General features: G+C 33.2%; 3 protein-coding genes across 3 annotated transcripts; 2 read left to right on the top strand and 1 right to left on the bottom strand.

Annotated features, from left to right (window-relative positions):
• Nucleotides 1-9,422: 9,422 nt before the first annotated feature.
• LOTGIDRAFT_137674 (hypothetical protein) lies at nucleotides 9,423-9,977 on the bottom strand (the record flags this gene model as incomplete). The annotated part of the gene is made up of 4 exons (XM_009047780.1): nucleotides 9,423-9,608; nucleotides 9,649-9,745; nucleotides 9,777-9,844; nucleotides 9,885-9,977. The coding sequence occupies 4 exons, from the start codon at nucleotides 9,975-9,977 to the stop codon at nucleotides 9,423-9,425; spliced, it is 444 nt and encodes a 147-aa protein (XP_009046028.1).
• A 7,268-nt stretch (nucleotides 9,978-17,245) lies between these two features.
• Nucleotides 17,246-18,752, top strand: LOTGIDRAFT_137721 (hypothetical protein; the record flags this gene model as incomplete). The annotated part of the gene is made up of 4 exons (XM_009047781.1): nucleotides 17,246-17,344; nucleotides 17,673-17,743; nucleotides 18,174-18,312; nucleotides 18,624-18,752. 4 exons carry the CDS (start codon nucleotides 17,246-17,248, stop codon nucleotides 18,750-18,752), a joined length of 438 nt encoding a protein of 145 aa, XP_009046029.1.
• A 1,539-nt stretch (nucleotides 18,753-20,291) lies between these two features.
• LOTGIDRAFT_199368 (hypothetical protein) lies at nucleotides 20,292-21,990 on the top strand. The gene has a single exon (XM_009047782.1). The coding sequence runs from the start codon at nucleotides 20,872-20,874 to the stop codon at nucleotides 21,832-21,834; it is 963 nt and encodes a 320-aa protein (XP_009046030.1). The 5' UTR covers nucleotides 20,292-20,871; the 3' UTR covers nucleotides 21,835-21,990.
• The last annotated feature ends 786 nt before the right edge of the window (nucleotides 21,991-22,776 follow it).

Consider the following 22,776-nt stretch of genomic DNA (forward strand, 5'->3'; position numbering starts at 1 on the left):
GGTTCTTATCTTCTAACACTGTTTCTAGGACATCCTAGGTTCTTATCTTCTAACACTGTTTCTAGGACATCTTAGGTTCTTATCTTATAACATTGATTCTAGGATATCCTAGGTTCTTATCTTCTAACACTGTTTCTAGGATATCCTAGGTTCTTATCTTCTAACATTGATTCTAGGACATCTTAGGTTCTTATCTTATAACATTGTTTCTAGGATATCCTAGGTTCTTATCTGCTAACATTGATTCTAGGATATCCTAGGTTCTTATCTTCTAACATTGATTCTAGGACATCTTAGGTTCTTATCTTATAACATTGATTCTAGGATATCCTAGGTTCTTATCTGCTAACATTGATTCTAGGATATCCTAGGTTCTTATCTTCTAACATTGATTCTAGGATATCCTAGGTTCTTATCTTATAACATTGTTTCTAGGATATCCTAGGTTCTTATCTTCTAACATTGATTCTAGGATATCCTAGGTTCTTATCTTCTAACACTGTTTCTAGGACATCTTAGGTTCTTATCTTCTAACATTGTTTCTAGGATATCCTAGATTCTTATCTCCTAACATTGATTCTAGGATATCCTAGCTTCTTATCTTCTAACACTGTTTCTAGGACATCTTAGGTTCTTATCTTCTAACATTGATTCGAGGATATCCTAGGTTCTTATCTTCTAACACTGTTTCTAGGATATCCCAGGTTCTTATCTTCTAACATTGATTCGAGGATATCCCACGTTCTTATCTTCTAACATTGATTCGAGGATATCCTAGGTTCTTATCTTCTAACATTGATTCTAGGATGTCCTAGGTTCTTATCTTCTAACATTGATTCTAGGATATCCTAGGTTCTTATCTTATAACATTGTTTCTAGGACACCTTAGGTTCTTATCTTCTAACATTGATTCTAGGATATCCTAGGTTCTTATCTTCTAACATTGTTTCTAGGACATCTTAGGTTCTTATCTTCTAACATTGATTCTAGGATATCCTAGATTTTTATCTTCTAACATTGTTTCTAGGATATCCTAGGTTCTTATCTTCTAACATTGTTTCTAGGACATCTTAGGTTCTTATCTTCTAACATTGATTCTAGGATATCCTAGGTTCTTATCTTCTAACATTGTTTCTAGGATATCCTAGATTCTTATCTTCTAACACTGTTTCTAGGACATCTTAGGTTCTTATCTTCTAACATTGATTCTAGGATATCCTAGATTCTTATCTTCTAACATTGTTTCTAGGATATCCTAGGTTCTTATCTTCTAACACTGATTCTAGGACATCCTAGGTTCTTATCTTCTAACATTTTCTAGGACATCTTAGGTTCTTATCTTCTAACATTGATTCTAGGACGTCCTAGGTTCTTATCTTCTAACATTGATTCTAGGACATCTTAGGTTCTTATCTTCTAACATTGATTCTTGGATATCCTAGGTTCTTATCTTCTAACATTGTTTCTAGGACATCTTAGGTTCTTATCTTCTAACATTGATTCTAGGATATCTTAGGTTCTTATCTTCTAACATTGATTCTAGGATATCCTAGGTTCTTATCTGCTAACATTGATTCTAGGACATCTTAGGTTCTTATCTTCTAACATTGTTTCTAGGATATCCCAGGTTCTTATCTTCTAACATTGTTTCTAGGATATCCTAGGTTCTTATCTTATAACATTGTTTCTAGGATATCCTAGGTTCTTATCTTATAACATTGATTCTAGGTTATCCTAGATTCTTATCTTCTAACATTGATTCTAGGACATCCTAGGTTCTTATCTTCTAACATTGATTCTAGGATATCCTAGGTTCTTATCTTCTAACATTGATTCGAGGATATCCTAGGTTCTTATCTTCTAACATTGTTTCTAGGATATCCTAGGTTCTTATCTTCTAACATTGATTCTAGGATATCCTAGGTTCTTATCTTCTAACATTGTTTCTAGGATATCCTAGGTTCTTATCTTCTAACATTGTTTCTAGGATATCCTAGGTTCTTATCTTATAACATTGTTTCTAGGATATCCTAGGTTCTTATCTTCTAACATTGTTTCTAGGATATCCTAGGTTCTTATCTTATAACATTGATTCTAGGATATCCTAGGTTCTTATCTTATAACATTGTTTCTAGGATATCCTAGGTTCTTATCTTCTAACATTGATTCTAGGATATCCTAGGTTCTTATCTTCTAACATTGATTCTAGGATATCCTAGGTTCTTATCTTATAACATTGATTCTAGGATATCCTAGGTTCTTATCTTATAACATTGATTCCAGGATGTCCTAGGTTCTTATCTTCTAACATTGATTCTAGGATATCCTAGCACTAAGATCGTATTGAGAATACATGGCCTGAAGTAACATAGTCCTTTACAAGAAAACAAACCTGTTTTTCTCTGAGTTGTTGAAAGCGGAGTAAATCTTGATTTAATTGTTCAGCTTGTTGGGTGTCATTAAGGTCAAGGTCTAACGTTAAATCTTGAGATGTATCAATATCACCAGGCGTATCGTGAACTGGTCGTTCTTGACTAGATATCGGTGACTTCTCTAATAACTGTAATTATAACATCAGATGTTTCTATTATACTGTATATATGAGTCAGATAAAAGAGTTGACAATGTAATTTAATACTCCTGATAGGCGTATGATAATAGACAATGCCATGCTGTGTGCAAATAGGGAAATTCTTCTGAAGACAGTGGCATTAACCTACTCTTTTTCCATTTCCAATTGCTGATGGATATCTAAAGTGCACAACCTGTAGCACACAAGGTCTCAGTCTCAATCTCATTCTAACAACTTAGTGCTTTTTCCATTTCGCTCTATTCTGCATCACTGGTAGGGAAAACTGAGTTGAAAAAAACCATGTCTTTTGATCTATATGTTGAGGTGTTGGAGAATGTTTAATAGAGAAATATAGGTAGTATATAAATATTAAACCACCAACCATTTTAAGATAATGTTGTAGCTCACTCTGTCGAAATTGTTGATCTTGACTTTTATTAGGGTCATAGTTCATATTCAACCTAAAAAATAAATACATGAAAGTAAGGTCCTCCATAATAGCATGACCATCATAGTTTCAGTGGAAGAGTTGAAGAGTATCAAATAGATGACTGGCACACTATATCCAGCCTTATCAGTTGTAGATGTTAGCTTTAACATAGACAAAACATTTCACCATGACATACACAAATATCTGATCAACACAAAATATCCTGTATATTTGTTGACAGTATGTGATGGCCTATTTATAAATAATAAAATGAAAGTAGAAAGTGTACCTGACTGTGGTTCTACCATCATCACTATTAGCTTTATCAGTAGGTGTTCTACTTCGTGTTTGTTTTACAGGTGGTGAATTACTTCCACCAGTATTTAAATCACCTAGTGTTAGTCGACCTTCACCTTTAATATAAGTAATATAATATATTAGCCTGATGAGCATGAAAATTACATGTATAGTCATGACCTACGTGTAAAACCCATGTCTCCAGTCATCAAAGCCCTATTCCGAAATTATGTCGTGGGGTCCAGTGGTATAAGTTTAAAAACACATCTCACTTACAAATTTCAACTATAAATTTCTCAAATTTTGTCAAAAATATTCTACCGGTAACATTGAATTCTAAAATAATATATGCCATTGTTTCAAATTTGATCACAAAGCCACTTTAAGAATCTCAAAAAAAAATACAAAATACCTGTTACACTGCGATGGTCTGTTTCTGATTTAAAACTTGAATTCAAAGTAGAATCCATCTGATTGGTTAATCTTGACTCATTGTAAGTTGTGATTGGTCGAGACTGTTGATGAGGTGGACGAATCATAACTGCTGCTGATTGCTGTCCTGTGTTTTGATTGGTTAAGTAATCTTCTATACGTTGATTTAGAAGATGATGTAATTGCGAGTCTGACGTGATTTGACTCTGTGTTAAAGATTGTAACAAATCGTGGCGAATATCTCCTGCCTGTTGTGACCTTGAACTTTTATCTGAATACTGACTTAAATTAGAGTGAACAGAAGATTGAAATGGATAGGTTCCTTCGTCTGAATGTTGTCTTGACAACTGACGACCATGTTGACCAATCAAATCACTGTATCTATCAACTTTTGGAGAATTTTCGGCTGATCGTGGACGAACAAACTGACTAGGTGATGGAGCATTGAGAACGGGAGACCTTGGTAGATGTGGTCGTTCAGCCTCCGTTTTAGCAATATTAGCATAACGTAATGCTAGGTTGTAACTGTCCAGCGTTCGGACCGTTTCACTTAACAACGTATCTGGACGTTGATTAGCACAATAGTAACTGTCTGAGGTCACATGATCAAATTTAATAACAGAATCATCATCATGCTGGTCTAGACTCTCTACTATCTGATGTGATTCTGAAAAGGCTGTACTTGTTTCACGGGCTGTATTTGGTTGGTGTTGAGACAGGGTTGATGTGTCTAGTTTCTGTTGTTGATGCTGTAGAGGGATGCTGTGTGACGCTGGTTTATAAGATTGTATATGAGGTGCATCACGAGACATATTTGGTGCATTATGGGTGAAGCTAGGTATTGGAGGAGGCGGTGGATTCAGACTACTAATTGATGACATTGGTAAACTGAAAAGAGAAAGAGAAAGATTATATCTGCTGGTTATTTTATCAAAGATCATTTATTGAAATTTATTGAATTTATTGAGCTTAGTGTTTACATTACTGGACCATTGAAACCTTAACTTAAAACCTTCCTGCATTTCCCCCATTTTCTGTTAAAGGCTTCATTTAGGACTCTACTCTCCTTTCCTTGGATGAGTTCTTCGAATCAACTGGAAGTTCAAACAATTTGGAACAGGATTGAAGCCAGAATTGACAGAACTTCTACAGAATTAACTAATCGTTTCAACAGTTCATCAAATAATAAAACTCATCCTACCTATTTAAATAAGCCTCTACTCTAGCAGTCTGTGTTGTATTATGTTGCATTGGTTCCACTCTCGATACTCCACCATCTTCTTCAATATACTGACTGAACGGAGCTAGTGTTTCACGTCCAGGACTACCTAGTCTCTCACGCCCCAGACTTCCTAGTCTCTCCCGTTCAGGACTAGCCATTCCGTCTCTACTAGGACTACTAGTTTTAGGTATTTGTTGTAAACTGAGGTTTAAACTAGGGTTGATCAGACTGTTATTACCGTCTGCTGGGACTGGTGGAATGGACGAAACTGCCGATAGCTGGAAATATCAAATCAAATAAAAATAGTTTTATATGAGCAAGTGTCCAGTCTCTAATAAAATATTATAAAACCAAATGATGTAACCTGTGTTTAACTGAAAACCTTTCCATCATTAATGCCCCTAAGAACACTTTTTTAATTAAACGTTCCGAACTCGTCTGGTAGTGCGGACTTGAGAATAAGTTCTACTTATCTTACATCAGTAGGAACGCAGGCTGGAAATAGGTCAGTTGTTTGAAGATCGCATATCGTGAAACTCTGATTAACAACAAATTTTTTTAATTTCTGTTTGAATATTTCTAATATTATCAGGTATATGGAGCACCAATATAATAAATAATTAAGTTTGAGTGGCCTCAGAATTTTATGCAAAAAACACAATCCTTTGGCTAATATCTATGAAAAATGGCGTGACCAATAGATGGAGCTAACAGTATCTTACCTGTCTACGTCTAACTGGTGTATTAATCAACAGAGTAACAGCTTCATTCCATTGAGATTGCATCATATACTGTAACTTAGTTAAAACTTCCATTCTATAAAATTAATCAAATAACTTTGTCTTTGAATTGTGTTCAGTTAAATTCTGACCCACTAGAATTATCAATCAAATTAACAGTAGAAAGTAGACTAATATTACAGTTTTTGTTTAATAATCCTGTCACACTTAAACGATGTCTTTACTGCGCTGCTATGGAGATTGAAATCCTATCATAAGCGTGTAGAAAAAGACAGACATCGTACAGTAGTTGCTAATGTTAAAGGAGAACTGGTAAGAACCCAATAAGCATGGTGGGAACACGATGATATCTCTGGTGGAGATTCCTACCGAGCTCATAGCGCAAAACAGTAGAGTCGGTCATCATGCAATATTGTTGAGATAGGAGAGCGACTGTTTTAGACTTTATTTGTTTTAGGGGTTTTTCTCGTGTATTCTTTACGTTTGCTGGTGACCTAGTAATTTTCTAATCGCAGTCCGGTGTGACTGAGGTATAAAATAAATAAAATGGTTTCATCTTGATCTGTGACAGGACTGAATACAAGACTTCTGGATTAGCAAGCAAGCGCAAAACTCGTCACCTAGCCCCTTATAATGAAGATATAACACAGTCATTACGTAGAATATAAATATAATATACAATACCTCTGTGACTCTAACTTCTGTTTGATATTTTTTAATGATGTATTTTCTTTTCTGTATTCTCTCAACCTAAAAATATAATGTAAGTTTTTATAAAGACATTAGGCAACACCAATTTATAAACTTGGATTACGGGCCTGCCGACCTGCTTTTTTGACGAATCCCAATAAAAATAAAAATGAAAAAATCTATTTTTTTTTTTATTCTTACTGTGTCCGCCGATGTAAAAATTTCAACACGAAATCCTAAAGGGACGTAACTCGGTTGATAAGTTGTACTCGCTTAGCGAAAGCGTTCACTGTTGAATGGTCAGTCAGTGTTATTGAGACAAAAGGCTAGTTCCACGATGTTTTTGATAACGGTACTACAAAGCAAGTACGACTATGCAAATGAGGTGCCTGCAAATTTCTAAAATAAATCTTGAACCGAAGCTATTTTCATTCGAAAGATAAATTGGTTTGTAATATGTTGATTGTTGGCTAGATAGTTTTAAAATTTGTTGTATTATGAGATTAGTTCTGGAAATGTGGAAAAGCCTTTCAAAAACTAAAATAAACCAACAACACATGATTTGTGATTTGGTTCGTTCCAGTCTGCAAATTTTGTAAAAATTCTCTCGTCAGCCATTATTCAATTGTTGTGATGAAAATACATCTATGTGAAAATGTGAGAAAATGAGCGTTAAACTCGATGTTAATATCAACGTCTCCATGTGTACCGAGGGCCGTGTCACAAAACGAACCATAGTGCGTGCCTGTGATGACGAAAATGTTGGTAATTTGTTGACGCGCTCCGGATGGCAGGACACAGAAGAAGTAACCGTCTCCAGCGTTAAAGCCGGTATCGAAATAGACCATGAAACTACCGATGTAGAGATAGTTACACCCATAGCAGTTTTAAGACAATTTAATTTTAAATCCATAAGGTTTAATCTGGTGTTTGTTTGTTTCCAAAGGATATAAATAAAGTTTTAAATACATTCCTTTTTCGTCTTCTTGAAATGCAGATTTTTTTTTTTTTTTTATTTTTATCCCCCCCTGCTCCCTGCTTTTTTCAAAAGTTTTGCCCGTAATTCAACTAATTAAATTGGTGTGGCCTTAAGGAAATAAAATGTTGAATCATTATCAGACAAAAAGGTGTGTATTTATAGATTTTGATGAAAAAATATGTAAATTAGATGTACCAGAGCTAAATTCCAGGAATATGACAATCCAGTTGTCTGATTGGCCAATTTAAGTCTAACAGTACTATTTTGAGGCGGCTTCTCGAATTCTCATACAAATAATGGAAAAATCTTTTACTTAGCTCAGACAATAGATTTATTAATTATTAAAAAAACTAGAAACCGGTCCAGACTTACTGATTTTCACCATCGACAATCTGTCTTCGTAATTCCTCTTCTTTTTCTAAAACTTGTTCGTGGAATTCTTGAAGTTGTTTCTCCAGGTCAGTTTGTTGACGTTTCTGTAATTCTATAACTTGTTTACGATGGCGTTCCTGTATCTCATTAACAGTTCCCTCCATTTTCTTCTGAACATCTTCTATCTGTTCACAGATCTAAAATATCATAGTCAATATTGATGCTCTTTTAAGGGGATTGTAAAGAGTTTGTTTTATAACTTTATAACTGCGATCAAGGACACTTATCGATTTGCACCATTTTAAAGCCCTAATAACTGGCAAAACAACAAACCTGTAATTTCAGAGAATATCATAAACATATACTGTACCTCTTTTTCCATTTGAGCCTGTAAATCAACCTCTAGTTTTCTGGTAGCACTTTCATACTTGGCTTCCATGATAGACATTTCAACTTTTACACTTTCCTACAAAAAATATATATTATTCAATATCTTAATTTCATAAAACAAAATTGACACAAAAAATCTCTATTTTATAAATTCTGTACAAAAATATTTAAACGCACAGTTTTCTTCAATTGATTTGAAATATGTCCTGTAATGAAATGAAAAGAAGAAAAAAAGTGGAAAATTAATGACAGCACTAGGTTAGATATCTGAAACTTCTGCTGGATTTGGCCCTTCGCCCTTTAAGATCTTTAATAAAATAAGAAGGAGCATTACCTTTTCTCTGAGAGTAGAATCGAGAGTTAATTCTAATTTTTTAATTTCTGTCATCAACTGTCTCATTCTATCTTCTAATTCTTTAACTCGTTCTTCAGATTCATCAGTTTTTCTCTACAAAAAAATATATTAAATATTATCATAATCCTAGACTTATAAACACTTATTCAGATGTCAGATTTGTCTTAATACCAGACAGAAAAACCTGGCCATGTATTCTCAAAACAATCTTAGCTATAAGATATCCTAGACACAGTGTTAGAACTTAATACCCTAGGATATCCTAGACACAGTGTTAGAAGTTAAGACCCTAGGATATCCTAGAAACAGTGTTAGAAGTTAATACCCTAGGATATCCTAGAGCTCAGATCATTTTGAGAACACATGACCTGAACTCTAAGCTGCTATCACTGAGACTATTTCATCAAATTTACAGAAATTACAGTCATTTTTTTCAGGCTTATATAAAGAGGAAAACAACCCTTATGAAAATTTTCTCAATAAATCAAAAAGGCACATACCCTTTCCATGTGTATCACTTTTAAATTAGCATCTTTGACTTCATCTATTTTACCCAATAAATCCTGTTCCCTTCTATAGAATTCATCTTGTTCCTAGAGATACATAAATAAACACAGATTATATATACTAGTTCTGATATGATACATAGAAATAAATACATGGTGATACAACTTGATACAACTCATGTATCTTAATGGTGTATTGACCTACTCTATGATACAGAAATAAACACAGATTATATATACTAGTTCTGATATGATATATAGAAATAAATACATGGTGATACAACTTGATACAACTCATGTATCTTATTGGTGTATTGACCTACTCTATGATACAGAAATAAACACAGATTATATATACTAGTGCTGATATGATACATAGAAATAAATACATTGTGATACAACTTGATACAACTCATGTATCTTATTGGTGTATTGACCTACTCTATGATACAGAAATAAACACAGATTATATATACTAGTGCTAAATAAATACATTGTGATACAACTTGATACAACTCATGTATCTTATTGGTGTATTGACCTACTCTATGATACAGAAATAAACACAGATTATATATACTAGTGCTGATATGATATATAGAAATAAATACATAGTGATACAACTTAATACAACTCATGTATCTTATTGGTGTATTGACCTACTCTATGATACAGAAATAAACACAGATTATATATACTAGTGCTGATATGATATATAGAAATAAATACATTGTGATACAACTTGATACAACTCATGTATCTTATTGGTGTATTGACCTACTCTATGATACAGAAATAAACACAGATTATATATACTAGTGCTGATATGATATATAGAAATAAATACATTGTGATACAACTTGATACAACTCATGTATCTTATTGGTGTATTGACCTACTCTATGATACAGAAATAAACTCAGATTATATATACTAGTGCTGATATGATATATAGAAATAAATACATTGTGATACAACTTGATACAACTCATGTATCTTATTGGTGTATTGACCTACTCTATGATACAGAAATAAACACAGATTATATATACTAGTGCTGATATGATACATAGAAATAAATACATTGTGATACAACTTGATACAACTCATGTATCTTATTGGTGTATTGACCTACTCTATGATACAGAAATATACTAGTGCTGATATGATATATAGAAATAAATACATTGTGATACAACTTGATACAACTCATGTATCTTATTGGTGTATTGACCTACTCTATGATACAGAAATAAACACAGATTATATATACTAGTGCTGATATGATACATAGAAATAAATACATTGTGATACAACTTGATACAACTCATGTATCTTATTGGTGTATTGACCTACTCTATGATACAGAAATAAACACAGATTATATATACTAGTGCTGATATGATACATAGAAATAAATACATGGTTATATGGTTATTGGTGAAGATAACACAGTCTTTAATATCTAGCTAATATTTATATTTAATATACCCAGCTGTAAATGGGTACAGATCATCCAGAATCAATGCCAAGAGGTTTGCTCAAGGACCAGCTGGTAGAAAAGATCCTTGTGAACCTAAGTTGTTATCCTTGTAAAATCATTACCAAGAGGTTTGATCAAGGACCAGCTGGTAGAAAGGATCCTTGTGAACCTAAGTTGTTATCTTTGTTAAATATAGTTGTTTCCTTCTTTGCCAAGAGTTTTGACCAGCTGGTAAAAAGGATCCTTGTGAACCTAAGTTGTTATCCTTTTAAAAAGTGGTTGTTTCTTTGCCTCACTGGATAGTTTTTTTATCTACTATGGGTGGATGGTTGGGGGCAATTAAAAACAGATTTTAGAAACTAACTTACATGATGAAGCCTATCTTGGGCAACTTGAGCTCGTTTTTCAGCCAGTTCTCTAGATTCTTTCAGTTGATCCCATTCTATCATCATTAAACTAGTCTTCTCTTTTTCTCCTTCTAATATATCTTCTATAGATTTCTTTTCTTTTACTAGATGTTTAACCTGGAAATATCACTTTCTTCACTTATTACACATTCCCTCTTGAGGAGTATAGCAAAGTACCTTGCTGATAAGATAAATAAGAATCTGTCATTACCAAAATGAAGTGTCTTATTGATAAGCTATTATAAAACAAGTTATTTGAAGTTATATATCTGTAAAAATGTGTTTATTGGTGAAATGGAACTTACTCTGATTTCTAGTGTATTTAATTGTTCAGTAAACAAGATTCTTTCTGACTGGAATTTCTCTTCCATTTCACATATCTTTCTATCAAAATTATTCTGAACCTAAAATATCAAATATCAAAATTATTATGAACCTTAAATATCAAATATCAAAATTTATTCTGAACCTATAATATCAAATATCAAAATTATTATGAACCTTAAATATCAAATATCAAAATTTATTCTGAACCTATAATATCAAATATCAAAATTATTATGAACCTAAAATATCAAATATCAACATTATTCTGAACCTAAAATATCAAATATCAAAATTATTCTGAACCTAAAATATCAAATATCAAAATTATTCTGAACCTAAAATATCAAATATCAAAATTTCAAAAGGACATTTGATAAAGATGAATCAACACTAATGCTTTAAAATATCATTGATAAGACATTAAACAGAAATAAAATATCAAATTTCAAAACTAGAACATCTTTGGATGCAGTTTATAAAGAGATTTGATTAAAATTCATCATCAATATTATGTTTTCTTCAGCATACTGAGAAAACTGACATATTTATTCAAACCAGTCTAAGCTAGAACTTCAATTTAGCTCAATAAAATATCAAACATTACAAAAAACTTCACCAAAATGTAAGAAGAGGTGTATGAAGATTAAAACTAAGGTATGTGAAATAGAGAAGGAAATTAGAAGATTATTCAAAAGAGAGAACTTACCAGCTGTTGTTTTTGAAAACTTTCTTCCATCTTTCCTTTCTCCTTCATTAAAACTTTTAAATATTCGTCTTTCTCTAGTTCTCGTTTTCTCCAGCCTTCAACTACCCGAGCTAGTTGTTTATCTAATTGTTCTATCATTATATCTTTCTTTTTATCTGTTGATATGGCAACCGCTACTTGTTGTTGACTTTCTAATAACTGTTAAACAAAATATAAATTTCTATATTGCAATTGTAAAAAGCTGAACGACCATTTTAGATATAAGATTTAAAGTTTTGTTTATTATCAATTTCATCCCAAAATCAATTTCAAACAAAAACACTCAATTTGCACACCAATGAATGGTTCAGTTCTTATAAAAATATAACCTTCAGCTATTTCTATTCTCATCTTCAATATCCCATCTATATTAATCTAAAATATCAAATCTTTATTTATCTGAATATATCTTACCTTGGAGTTTAATTGTTGAATCTGTTCTTCACAATGCTGGAAAATATAAACATTCAAATATACGTAATATTAGATAGAAAGATTTCACATACATAGTACCTAAAGTACGTGGACATTGTTTTATAGTCCCATCTGAACGACTAGACATTTTCTCTATGACAGCTTCTTCAACCTGCATCACTGACAGGGGGAAACCAGGTTCAAAAATCTAAACGTATTATCTCAACTTATGTCAGATTTGAACCCTGTACCTTCAGATTAGCGAGCAAGTGTCTAACTGACTGAATTACTCCACCGATTATAATTCTTACCTTTCTACGATATCTCTCCCGTTCTAGAGCATCTCGTAAATACTGGTTCTCATTCTGTATGGATGACTCTGTTCTAACGTTACTGGTGTTGATATCTGTAAATATCTTAGAAGAAAAACTCGGAAAATTTTCAAAAATATCAGGTACATCTTCTGGTACTCTTCCTCTGAAAAAATAAAAATAGATCAGTCAGAAGCCAATACTCTCTAAGGTAATGTCACAACCTGTCTTACCTAGAGTCAACCCAGTGTTGACTTTCAACCCTTTCATGTTTCCACAATCCTAAAAATTCCAATAACAGATCTGGAAATAAGGTCCGTATTTAATAAAAATTTTAACATGCAGAATGTACAATCACACTTTAATCCTAGTAAGTTTACAATAACATGTGTTTCACAGAAAAGTCAGTAAGAGTGATGATTTAACATAAAATACTCAGTGTTATTGTGTTATCAAAACTCAAGGACACTCAAGGTCTAAGTTTGGTTTAATAGATCATTGAAATCAATGTCTAGACTTACCCAATTAGTGAACTAGTATCTAAACTATGCCCTGGACGAGTTATAGGATGTTCCAATATCAATTCACTGGGACTGACATTAGCATCTGTTACAGGAACATCTGAAAACAACACAAATGAGTATTGCACATAGTCCTTGAGCGAAAAAATCAAAGCTATAATTGAGCAAAGAAATTTATTCAAATGGGTCCAATTAAAAACATAAACACGAGCAGTGTCAGATAAACAAATTATCTATTATTCCCTCTAAAATATAAGCTTACTATAGTAAAAAACCATTCTCTTACCACTAAATGAGTTACCAGCTCCACGTAACATATTGTGAAGATGAGCTCGGACTTCTTCCATACCCTGTATATCAACATTAACATCCCCTGGGGTGTGGAGATTGCCCCCTCCTCCCCCACTCCTTCTAACACCCTGATTCACTGCCATCTGAACCTGCTGTAATGTAAAATATCAAGCTCATTCCTATGGCTCCTTCAATTAAAGAAATGCTGAACTGTAAGCTTATCACTATTGCAAAAGCCAGTTTTAGTGGAATTACCAAAATCCCCGACATCTAATTGAAAATTGGAATGATGCAAATCAGTGCCATATTATTCATTTCGTATATTTTGTTATTTCTTTGCGATAATCACATTATAAAGTGCTTAGTGTTAGTGTAATTGCAAGAACCATCGAAGTCTTAGAATTGAAAATTGTAATGGTGCAAATTGATGCTATCAGTGTCCCTGATACACATAAAAAGTTTAGAAAACCTCTTTACAATCTCTTTAACAAAGCTGAATATTTCAACTACAAAACAAAACCAACCTGATGTGTCCTGGTATGTGATTGGTTGGTTATATGATAAGATCGTCCAGTGTTGGGACTGTATCGCACATCAACCACTCCTAAATCTTCACTACCAACATCCGAGTTAGCGTAAGATGGTTGATACTGGTCACTGTTCTGATAACCAACAGTTGCTTCCCTTTGTAAACTCATTCCACTCCGTCTCATTGTCATGGAGTTTTGATTGTCACTATAGTAACTCATTTGATCATCAGAATCAGGATTATTGTGAGTAAAGACATCTCTAGTTATGACATCATCTTGTCCGACACCAGCGATACGATTTTCAAATTGTGATGAAGGATGTTGAACTTGTTGACCATCTTGGTGTACCCCACTACGAGGGTGACCATACGTCTGCCTCTGTTGATCCAAGGGAATTTGTCGTGCAGTATCCCTTGGATTCTGTGTAAATCTAGCAACTGGTTTCTGTCTTTCCTGGACGTTCCCACCTTGTGCATTCGGTCGTGGTCTGGGTTGAATCTGCTGACGTGACAAATTAGATCCCTGTCTATTCTGATTGGTTCCCGTCTTGCCTCTAGCTCCTCCCATAGCTTGAGTTTGACGTTGATCGTGTTTTTCTTGACGTGAACAACCTCTTGGTTCAGGGATCTTAGACTTATGATTATGATGTGCTAAATTTTGTCGAGTTGGTTTTTGAGGATGATTTGATTTCTGAGGAGCGCCGTCATCTGCATTTTGATTCATATTAGGCAAAGAATGATACTGATCTACTTCCGAAGAATTGTCGTCTGCATTTCTTACAGGTCCCTGGTCACTATGGAAACTGTCTAATCCTTCTTCTTGGACCTCTGCTGGATCAGCATCCGAAATGGGAGAATAATTTGGATGATTAGGAAAGACAATTTCAGTCGAGTCGGTAACAACTGTCCACCATTATAATTATCATTATGAATTCCTGACGGTCGGAATCTTTCAGGCAGCTCATTTTCAGGGTATCTCGGCTCCGACTGACCGGATGCTCCAGAGTTATTTTGAGAAGCGTAGACAGCTAGTTGTTTTTTAACATTTCTCAACTGAGTCTGGTCGGAATTTTGATCTCCTGCATCATTAAATGAAAGTTGATCGAACTTATTTGGTAATGACCATTCAAAAATATCGTCTGGGCGTTTCATCAGCTCATTATTGGGCAAAATTTCACCTGGACTAGGATTAGACAATTTTCCAGGTGAATTTTGAACTCTTCCAGGCGATACATTAAGATATGGTTGGCTTCCATCACCCTGGACATGACCTCGGCCAGTCGGTGTACTATTATCAGGAATGGGACTGAATTTCAAACGTCGAGGACTACGCGGGACATCTCCGTCATCGTGTTCATCCAAACTATCGTATAAATTGGGAGATTCTGTATAGTTGTCATTAGATACCAGGAATCCTGTAGAATCAGTTTGTGGTACAGTTGGAGTCGGAAAACTGAATCCCTGACGAGTCTGATCATCTAAGGGAGACGCATGACCTTCAATTATACGTAAACTTTGATTATTATGAGCTGAAAATTCTGTTTTTTCACGACTTGTTTCAATCGAAGACAAACCGTTATCATAATTGTCTTCTACATCTGAATTTTGCTGTATATCTGAATCAGTCGCATCTAAAAAATTCAATGCTTTCATGGGTGTAAACAGTTCCACATCTTCTTGCAAATTTTCACTAACTTTTGGACTTTTTGCCAACAATGGACTTGCTCCCTTATCATTAGAATAGCCCTGATGTTCTTGACTAGGTAGACTCTCTTTACCAGTCTGTTGTCCGCTATCTACGTCACTTTCTGTCACGTCTTGGGGTAGTTTTTCACTCATTTTGATAATGTCTACCGTTTGTTGATTGTCAACGACTTTCTGATTTTTATCGAACTGTGAATAAAGATGAAGAAAATCTCCCATTATCTAAAACAACCATCACTGGATATCATACTCATTTTTATATCACCTGAAATAAATAAAAAATTGTCCATCTTTAATTAATCTTATTAAAAAAAAAACCAGAAAACTTTCTGTTACATCTAAGGCCTCTCCTTCTGACCTTTGCCTGAATTTTTAAAATTGTTGGTTTATTAGAACCAGTACCATAATTTCAACATGAAAGACTTAAAAGATTTTGATTAATGTTGCTGGTTTGTTGTCTGTAAACCTACATGATGTGTCGAAGTGAAGTAGCTAATGACTTTTGTAACAAATTGAACCAAACCACATGGCAGTATGATATTTCATTTCTTAGAAGACCAATTTACTTTACAAATCTTGTACAACTAATTTGAGCCTGCACGGTTAGTCTAGCCTAATGCCACTGATTAGTAACAGTCAGACACTCAGTGGGCCATTCAATGGCAACAAAATTGCCAAAAAGTTTTAGTGTTAGGGTTAGCAAAATCAGCCTTATTCTATGACTGGCGTGTGACTTTAATTTCAAATGTCCTTAGGTTTTGAGCATTTAGGAACATGTGTGGATGTTGAAAAAGAACAAGACTAAACATGCAAAATCAATAACATTCAAGTTTGTTGACAATTTTATTTTCTTGTTTATTAACATTTTGACATGATCGGCAAATCAACTGCTATTTTTTGAGATGTTATCAAAGCAGACTATACAAAATATCGTGTGATTTGAAAGGGATGCATTTGTGTTGCTGTCAGGCTGAGATTTTTTGTGATATATGATAATGTACCTTCATATTTTCAGAAAATATCAACTCATGTGTCACAGTTTTCAAACAAGACGGTATTCATTTTGCGCATGCGTATTTAGAAATACGTACAATTTTAAATTTGAAAAAATCTGAAATGACATAAAAAAAAATAATTTGAGATCATAAGATCCATTGTGTTGTAGGTGATTTCAATTATAAATGAAATCGGAAATTTGAAAAACATACTTTATGAGAATCTTCGTTTTAAAATAAAAACTGAATTCATTTTTTTAATCACCCGAACTAGAATATTATTGGACAAATAGTTCAACATTTCAAAACATATCGGAAGTTTCATCTTTGATATTTGTTCGATTTTTATTTCAAATATTTTAAATACATGACTATCTCAACATAAGGAATAAAGAAAAAGACAAAAATGGCAATTATCAAGAAAAACATGGATTTCTCTACATCGGATGTTTGTGAGGTGTTGCTAGGCACTTCCGGAAGGAGTTTCACTGATTAAAAAAAAAATCAATAAAGAATTTAGGTTATTGTATAAAATGACGATTTATAATTTCTACGTCTTCGACAGAAATGGAACTTGTCTGTACTATGTTGACTGGAATCGACGGAAACAATCTGGAATGTCTGCAGACGAGGTGAATAAAATTTCAAAGCCATTGGCTGTCATAGCTGACAAGTGTCCAATGGACATGACGTTCTTTTCATTCACTGAAGTCATAAGTCTGGGAAAGGAACACATTAAGCCTATATAGTTTTAAATTACCTTAGGATAGTGTTTATGATAGCAAGATCTTAAACTTAAATATCTCATAAAGTTTAAAGACGAGAAATTGATGCATAAGGCTATGGGTAGTTATATTTTTGTTTTGAAGATAGGATATGAATAGATTGAAAGAAAAGTGTTGTATTGTAACAGAAGAGATTGTTAAGGGCTAATATCATTAATATTTTTATATTTTTCAGGAGTATAAGTTAATGTATGGTATGATTTTCTCTATCAAGTCATTTGTCAACAGAATTTCACCTACAGACGTGTATCCTTTTACAATTATCCTAGTGTAAAACTAGTGAAAGGGTTTTAAAGATAATACAGAAAAAATACAGAAAAATTCTTCAAATCAAAAATTGGCATGCATTCCAAGCAAAACTCCTAATAACTCTAGCATTCAAGAACTTAATACTGACTGAAAAATCCACAAGCTATTGGTGATATTTTCGTAACAGCTTGTATATGTGTAGAAGGGGAGAAGGGGTGAAAATATATCCTTAAATTTAAGGTTAAGGTGGTTGAAAGGTAAGGCTGCAGCAATTCTTGAATTTGACTAAACGGCACTCATCTGACGGTGAATAGTTGCAGTTCTATCGAAAAGTAACAAGTTACTCTTTTAGTAACGTAGTCATAGTTTTAGGTTACTCTTGATTTAAAGTTCATTTGTGCTTATTATACCTTAATTAGAATCTCAGTAAAGATGGTTTTATGTCGTTTAAAACAAGTCAGTATAAACTACATTTTTTTGAAAGTTTAAGTGGTTTAAAGTTTATAATGAATACAGATTTAAATGTTGGTAATATTCGAGATAATTTAAAACAGATTTATAGCACAGTAAGTATCTTATTTTAGTTTATTCTTGGCACAAATCCATTTTAAATTTAATTTCAATATTTAATATTCATTGAACACTGAATGTCTAAGATTATAAATAGCTCCTGATAGTACTTCTAGATTTTCAATTCTTCTTTTTGACAGACGAGATGAAAATATTCTGAGATCTCCCTACAATAGAGGAAATAGTACTCGGCAATTTTAGTGATGATAGTTTTGGTTTCTCCATTAAAATTAGAATTAAAATGCCTCTTTTACTTTATTCCTAATAATGAATTAATTAAAAGTTTGATATTTATTTATATTTTCAGATCTATGTAGAATATGTAGTTAAAAACCCGAACTGTGAATTAGATAAACAGATTACTAGTGATTTATTTCGAACTAAATTAGACGATTATATCAAAGGTCTTCCTTTCTTCGCTGCTAAAGTTTCTTAATTTCACTTGAATATGGATAGTTTAGACTTTTAATGAACTTGATTTGGTCAAAGACAGGAAAAACTTGGATTAAAATTTGAATGAAAGTTCAAACTTATTTGATCTAGAGTTGGACTTGAATTGGAACTGGAATAAAAGTTTATTATGAAAGGATCAAGAAGGCAATTTCAGGGTTCTGGTGCGTGGCTAAAAATAATGTGCCAGTCATTTATTTGACACTCCTCAATCTCTGGTGGACTAAGTTTTGCATTTGAATATAAAGCTGTGTTTTGATTAATGAGAAGAGTAAGATTTTTTTGTCTGTTGAATATTTTCAACCCTACAGTTAACTAAAAAAAAATGTGTGTATCTTTGGAAAACTGGACTCAAGTGTTATTGTTCCTGTGGACCTCGGTAAATAGTCCCAACTTGTTGTTTTATTGAAATATCCTATCTTGTGATGTGACCAGTAACTGTTTGCACTGTCTTTTAGACCATAAAACAGTGATAACAAGGTTATAATTATTATTTCTGCACTTGGGATAGAAGTTTGGCTTCATAGATGACTCACTGTGATTTTTGTTTTTGTTTTATTCACATTCAGCGTGTATATTTAATTTTTTTATGAAGAACAGTTTATCAAACCTGGACTTTAGGAGATAGCTAGGATAACTCTGAATAAATTAGTGCTTTTGATTTTACTCATTGAAAGAGACGACATGAAACATTTAGCCAAGATATTATCAGCTCTAAATCAGAAATATACTCCTCATGGAGAAAAGATTTATTGTTAATGGATTGCTTATGAAACCAATATTTATCTGTGTAAATGTATAATTTGTAAATAAGGAATAAATATTGTTTCAATATAGAAGGTTAAGTATTTTTAGCCTTATGAAGAGTTGGTCCATTATCATTTCCATAAATCTGTTGATCATCATTATATTTGATTCAAATAAATTAACACTGAATCATTGTGCTTTTACTGTGTCAACTGTTATTGCAATTACGACTGATCTACAATATATATCTACATGGTATGATGAATCAGTAACCCTTCATGTCACTCGCTGGAAGGAAATATCACAAGCAAAGGCCTACATTATCAATATGTATCAATATTAATCGTCAAAAACAGCAGGTACAGTGTAAAAGAATCAATTGTTGTCTGTATTTGATATGATGATAAAATGAAGTTACTTCCCTTTAATTAATAAACCTTTAATTTTACGACAACCGTTATCAAGTTTAACTAGGTCTAGTAGAATAATTCTTTGTTAGATATAGGCCTATTATAATGATATCGCTTTCAATTTTTATCTCTAGTCTTTCGCCTATGACTATGGCCGCATTTTTAGACAGCTCTGATGTGTAATATTTAGTATGTCGAGACAAACCTAAGATTTTGAAGAACTATTGTTTGGCAGTGCCGAAGATTTTACATACCGGTTCCTATATCTTTGATATTAAGCTTAAGGCGAAGTAAAGTTAATTGTTTATTACTAGACAGTTGTAGCTATTGGTCTCATCTTTTAAGCTCTTCTGTTTAATTAGGTAAGTATAGAATTGTGACGAGACAGTAGTTTTATGGAATCTGTTGGTTATTTACAGTTACTAAGTTTGGCCTAGGGACCATACGCTAAAGGGAAGTGTATGCCAGTGCCACCTGCATTAAAACAGGAATTATGACCACACCCTGTCGACCCGTCTCCCTGGCCAACCAATGATTAATTAATTGATATTTCGAGAGGTATCTTAGTTTTTACATAAATGTCAAAAGAGAGAGTAGCCTAGCCTAACATTTTTTACCATTAGCCTACAATCAGTTTTAATTGTGCCTGAAGATAATGACACCAATATTTTGAAATAGATTTATTTAACCAGTATTCCACTATAACGAGATATATGTGTAGAGACTTAGACATTATTTACTTTGCCAGCAAATAAAAACTGTTAATTTATCTATTTATTTAATTATTACAGATAATATGCGGGAAACGTAGGCCTGAACAAGATCCAGTGATACCCCATTTTTGACCATTCGGAGAAAGGACTGGTTGCAGCAATTCTTGTAGACTACCATCCCGACACTTTCTCGAGTGTAGCTGCGAAACTAATATTTATTGAATATTTATTGAAAATGGCTTCGAAATTCCTGAAATTGAATTCAAAAAGGGGATTTCCCATGCCTGCTGTGGGACTAGGAACGTATCAAATGAAAGGAGATATATTGAGAGAAGCCTTGGATTACGCTTTATTTCTCGGCTACCGACATATTGATACTGCATTAAGTTACGGAAACGAAAAAGAAGTGGGCGAGGTTGTGAATTGGTGGATTAAAAATGGTAAAATTCGACGTGGGGAAGTTTTTATAACAACTAAAGTTCCTCCTGTTTATTTAGAATTTAAAGATACCCTGAAAAGTGCCGAGCAATCACTAGATAACTTAAAACTACCGTTTGTAGATATGTTACTGATTCATCATCCTTGCGGTAACGTCAACCGTAAGGACGGAACGTTAAAGCCGTTGAATTCTAAAGGTGAACGGGAACTGGCTAGTTACGATACGACGGAAACGTGGCGGGCGATGGAACGACTTGTTTCTGAAGACAAAGTCGTCCATATTGGACTCTCCAACTTTCAACCCAGTGCAATCAATAAAATATGGAAGTACAGTAAAGTGAAACCGTCGAATCTACAACTGGAATGCCACGCCTATCTTCAACAAAACGAACTTAGAAAATTGTGCAATAAGAAAAAAATAGTGATGACGGCGTATGCTCCTTTAGGCGCCATCACTCGCCCTGAACAAAGTCCAGATCAACCAGTTTTATTGGAGGATCCAACTGTCAATCAAATAGCAAAGGAACTCGACAGAACGCCTGGAGAAATTCTTCTCAAATTCGTTACCTTATTAGGCAATACTGGCGTTCTTCCAAAAAGTCAAACGAAGGAACGTCTGGAGAAAAATATTGAAATATTTGATTGGGAACTGACCGATGAACATTTCAAGAAACTTAAAACTCTGGATAGAAATATGAAATATTTTGATTTTCCGTGGGCTAAAAACCACCAGTATTTCTTTCCAGATGAACCGTTTTAATTTAAAATATAGAACTGTTTATATTGTTTGACTGGTAAGATACAAACTGTGAGCAATTGTATTTTAAGAAACTGGAGGCATTTTTGAGATTCTTTTAATCATCAGCCGAACTGAGACCAATTTAAATTATGTAAGAAACTATAACAAGAAAAAGTGAAATGATCCGTATATTGTTGTTTAAGCTCGAGAGTACCCAATCCCACCTTTCTATTCTATTCAATTCTATACCTAAAAAGGGACACTAAATTGTTGAAAATCATCCCATCATCTTGTAGCAAATCAACAAAGGGCGACGAGCTGAATGTTTTGTTACTGAATAAATATATTTTAATTCTAAAACAAATATACAACAAAAGAACTTAATAAGATAAACAACTTAAGTTCAATAATGCATGCGTATTTTATTAAATATCTGAGTTATAAATGATAACTTTACATTGTCTCATCCAGTCACACGATCATCAATTTTTCGTGGAACAAGCTTTCCTGTACATCTTCAAAGTTAAATCTAAGCTTTTCACAACCAAATCTGCCGACCCTTGCCAAAACTAAGTGACTACCAGATGTGTAGAATACAGGAAGCTAAGTGCTTACCCTTTTTGAAACACCTGATGTTACTTCTCTTTGGAGGAGTCCACTACTATACAACCTTTACTCTTGACTTTGCCATACTTTGAACGAGATTTAAATTAACGGAATTGTCTTGCTTGTAGAGATTTTTATTCCAGCTGAATATTTAATTATATATTCTAGGAACAAAATTCAACAAAGAATACATGCGTCAATTCTACCTATCATTTTAATTATATACAACAGAACTAGAAAAATATCACAGTTTTCTTAGATCAGCAACAAACTAAATAATGGACGGAATGGTTACAATATATATATATATATATATATACTACTAGTTAATAATAATAATAATAATAATAATAATAA

This window comes from Lottia gigantea (assembly GCF_000327385.1).
Source record: "Lottia gigantea unplaced genomic scaffold LOTGIsca_117, whole genome shotgun sequence".
Lineage (NCBI taxonomy): Eukaryota > Metazoa > Mollusca > Gastropoda > Lottiidae > Lottia > Lottia gigantea.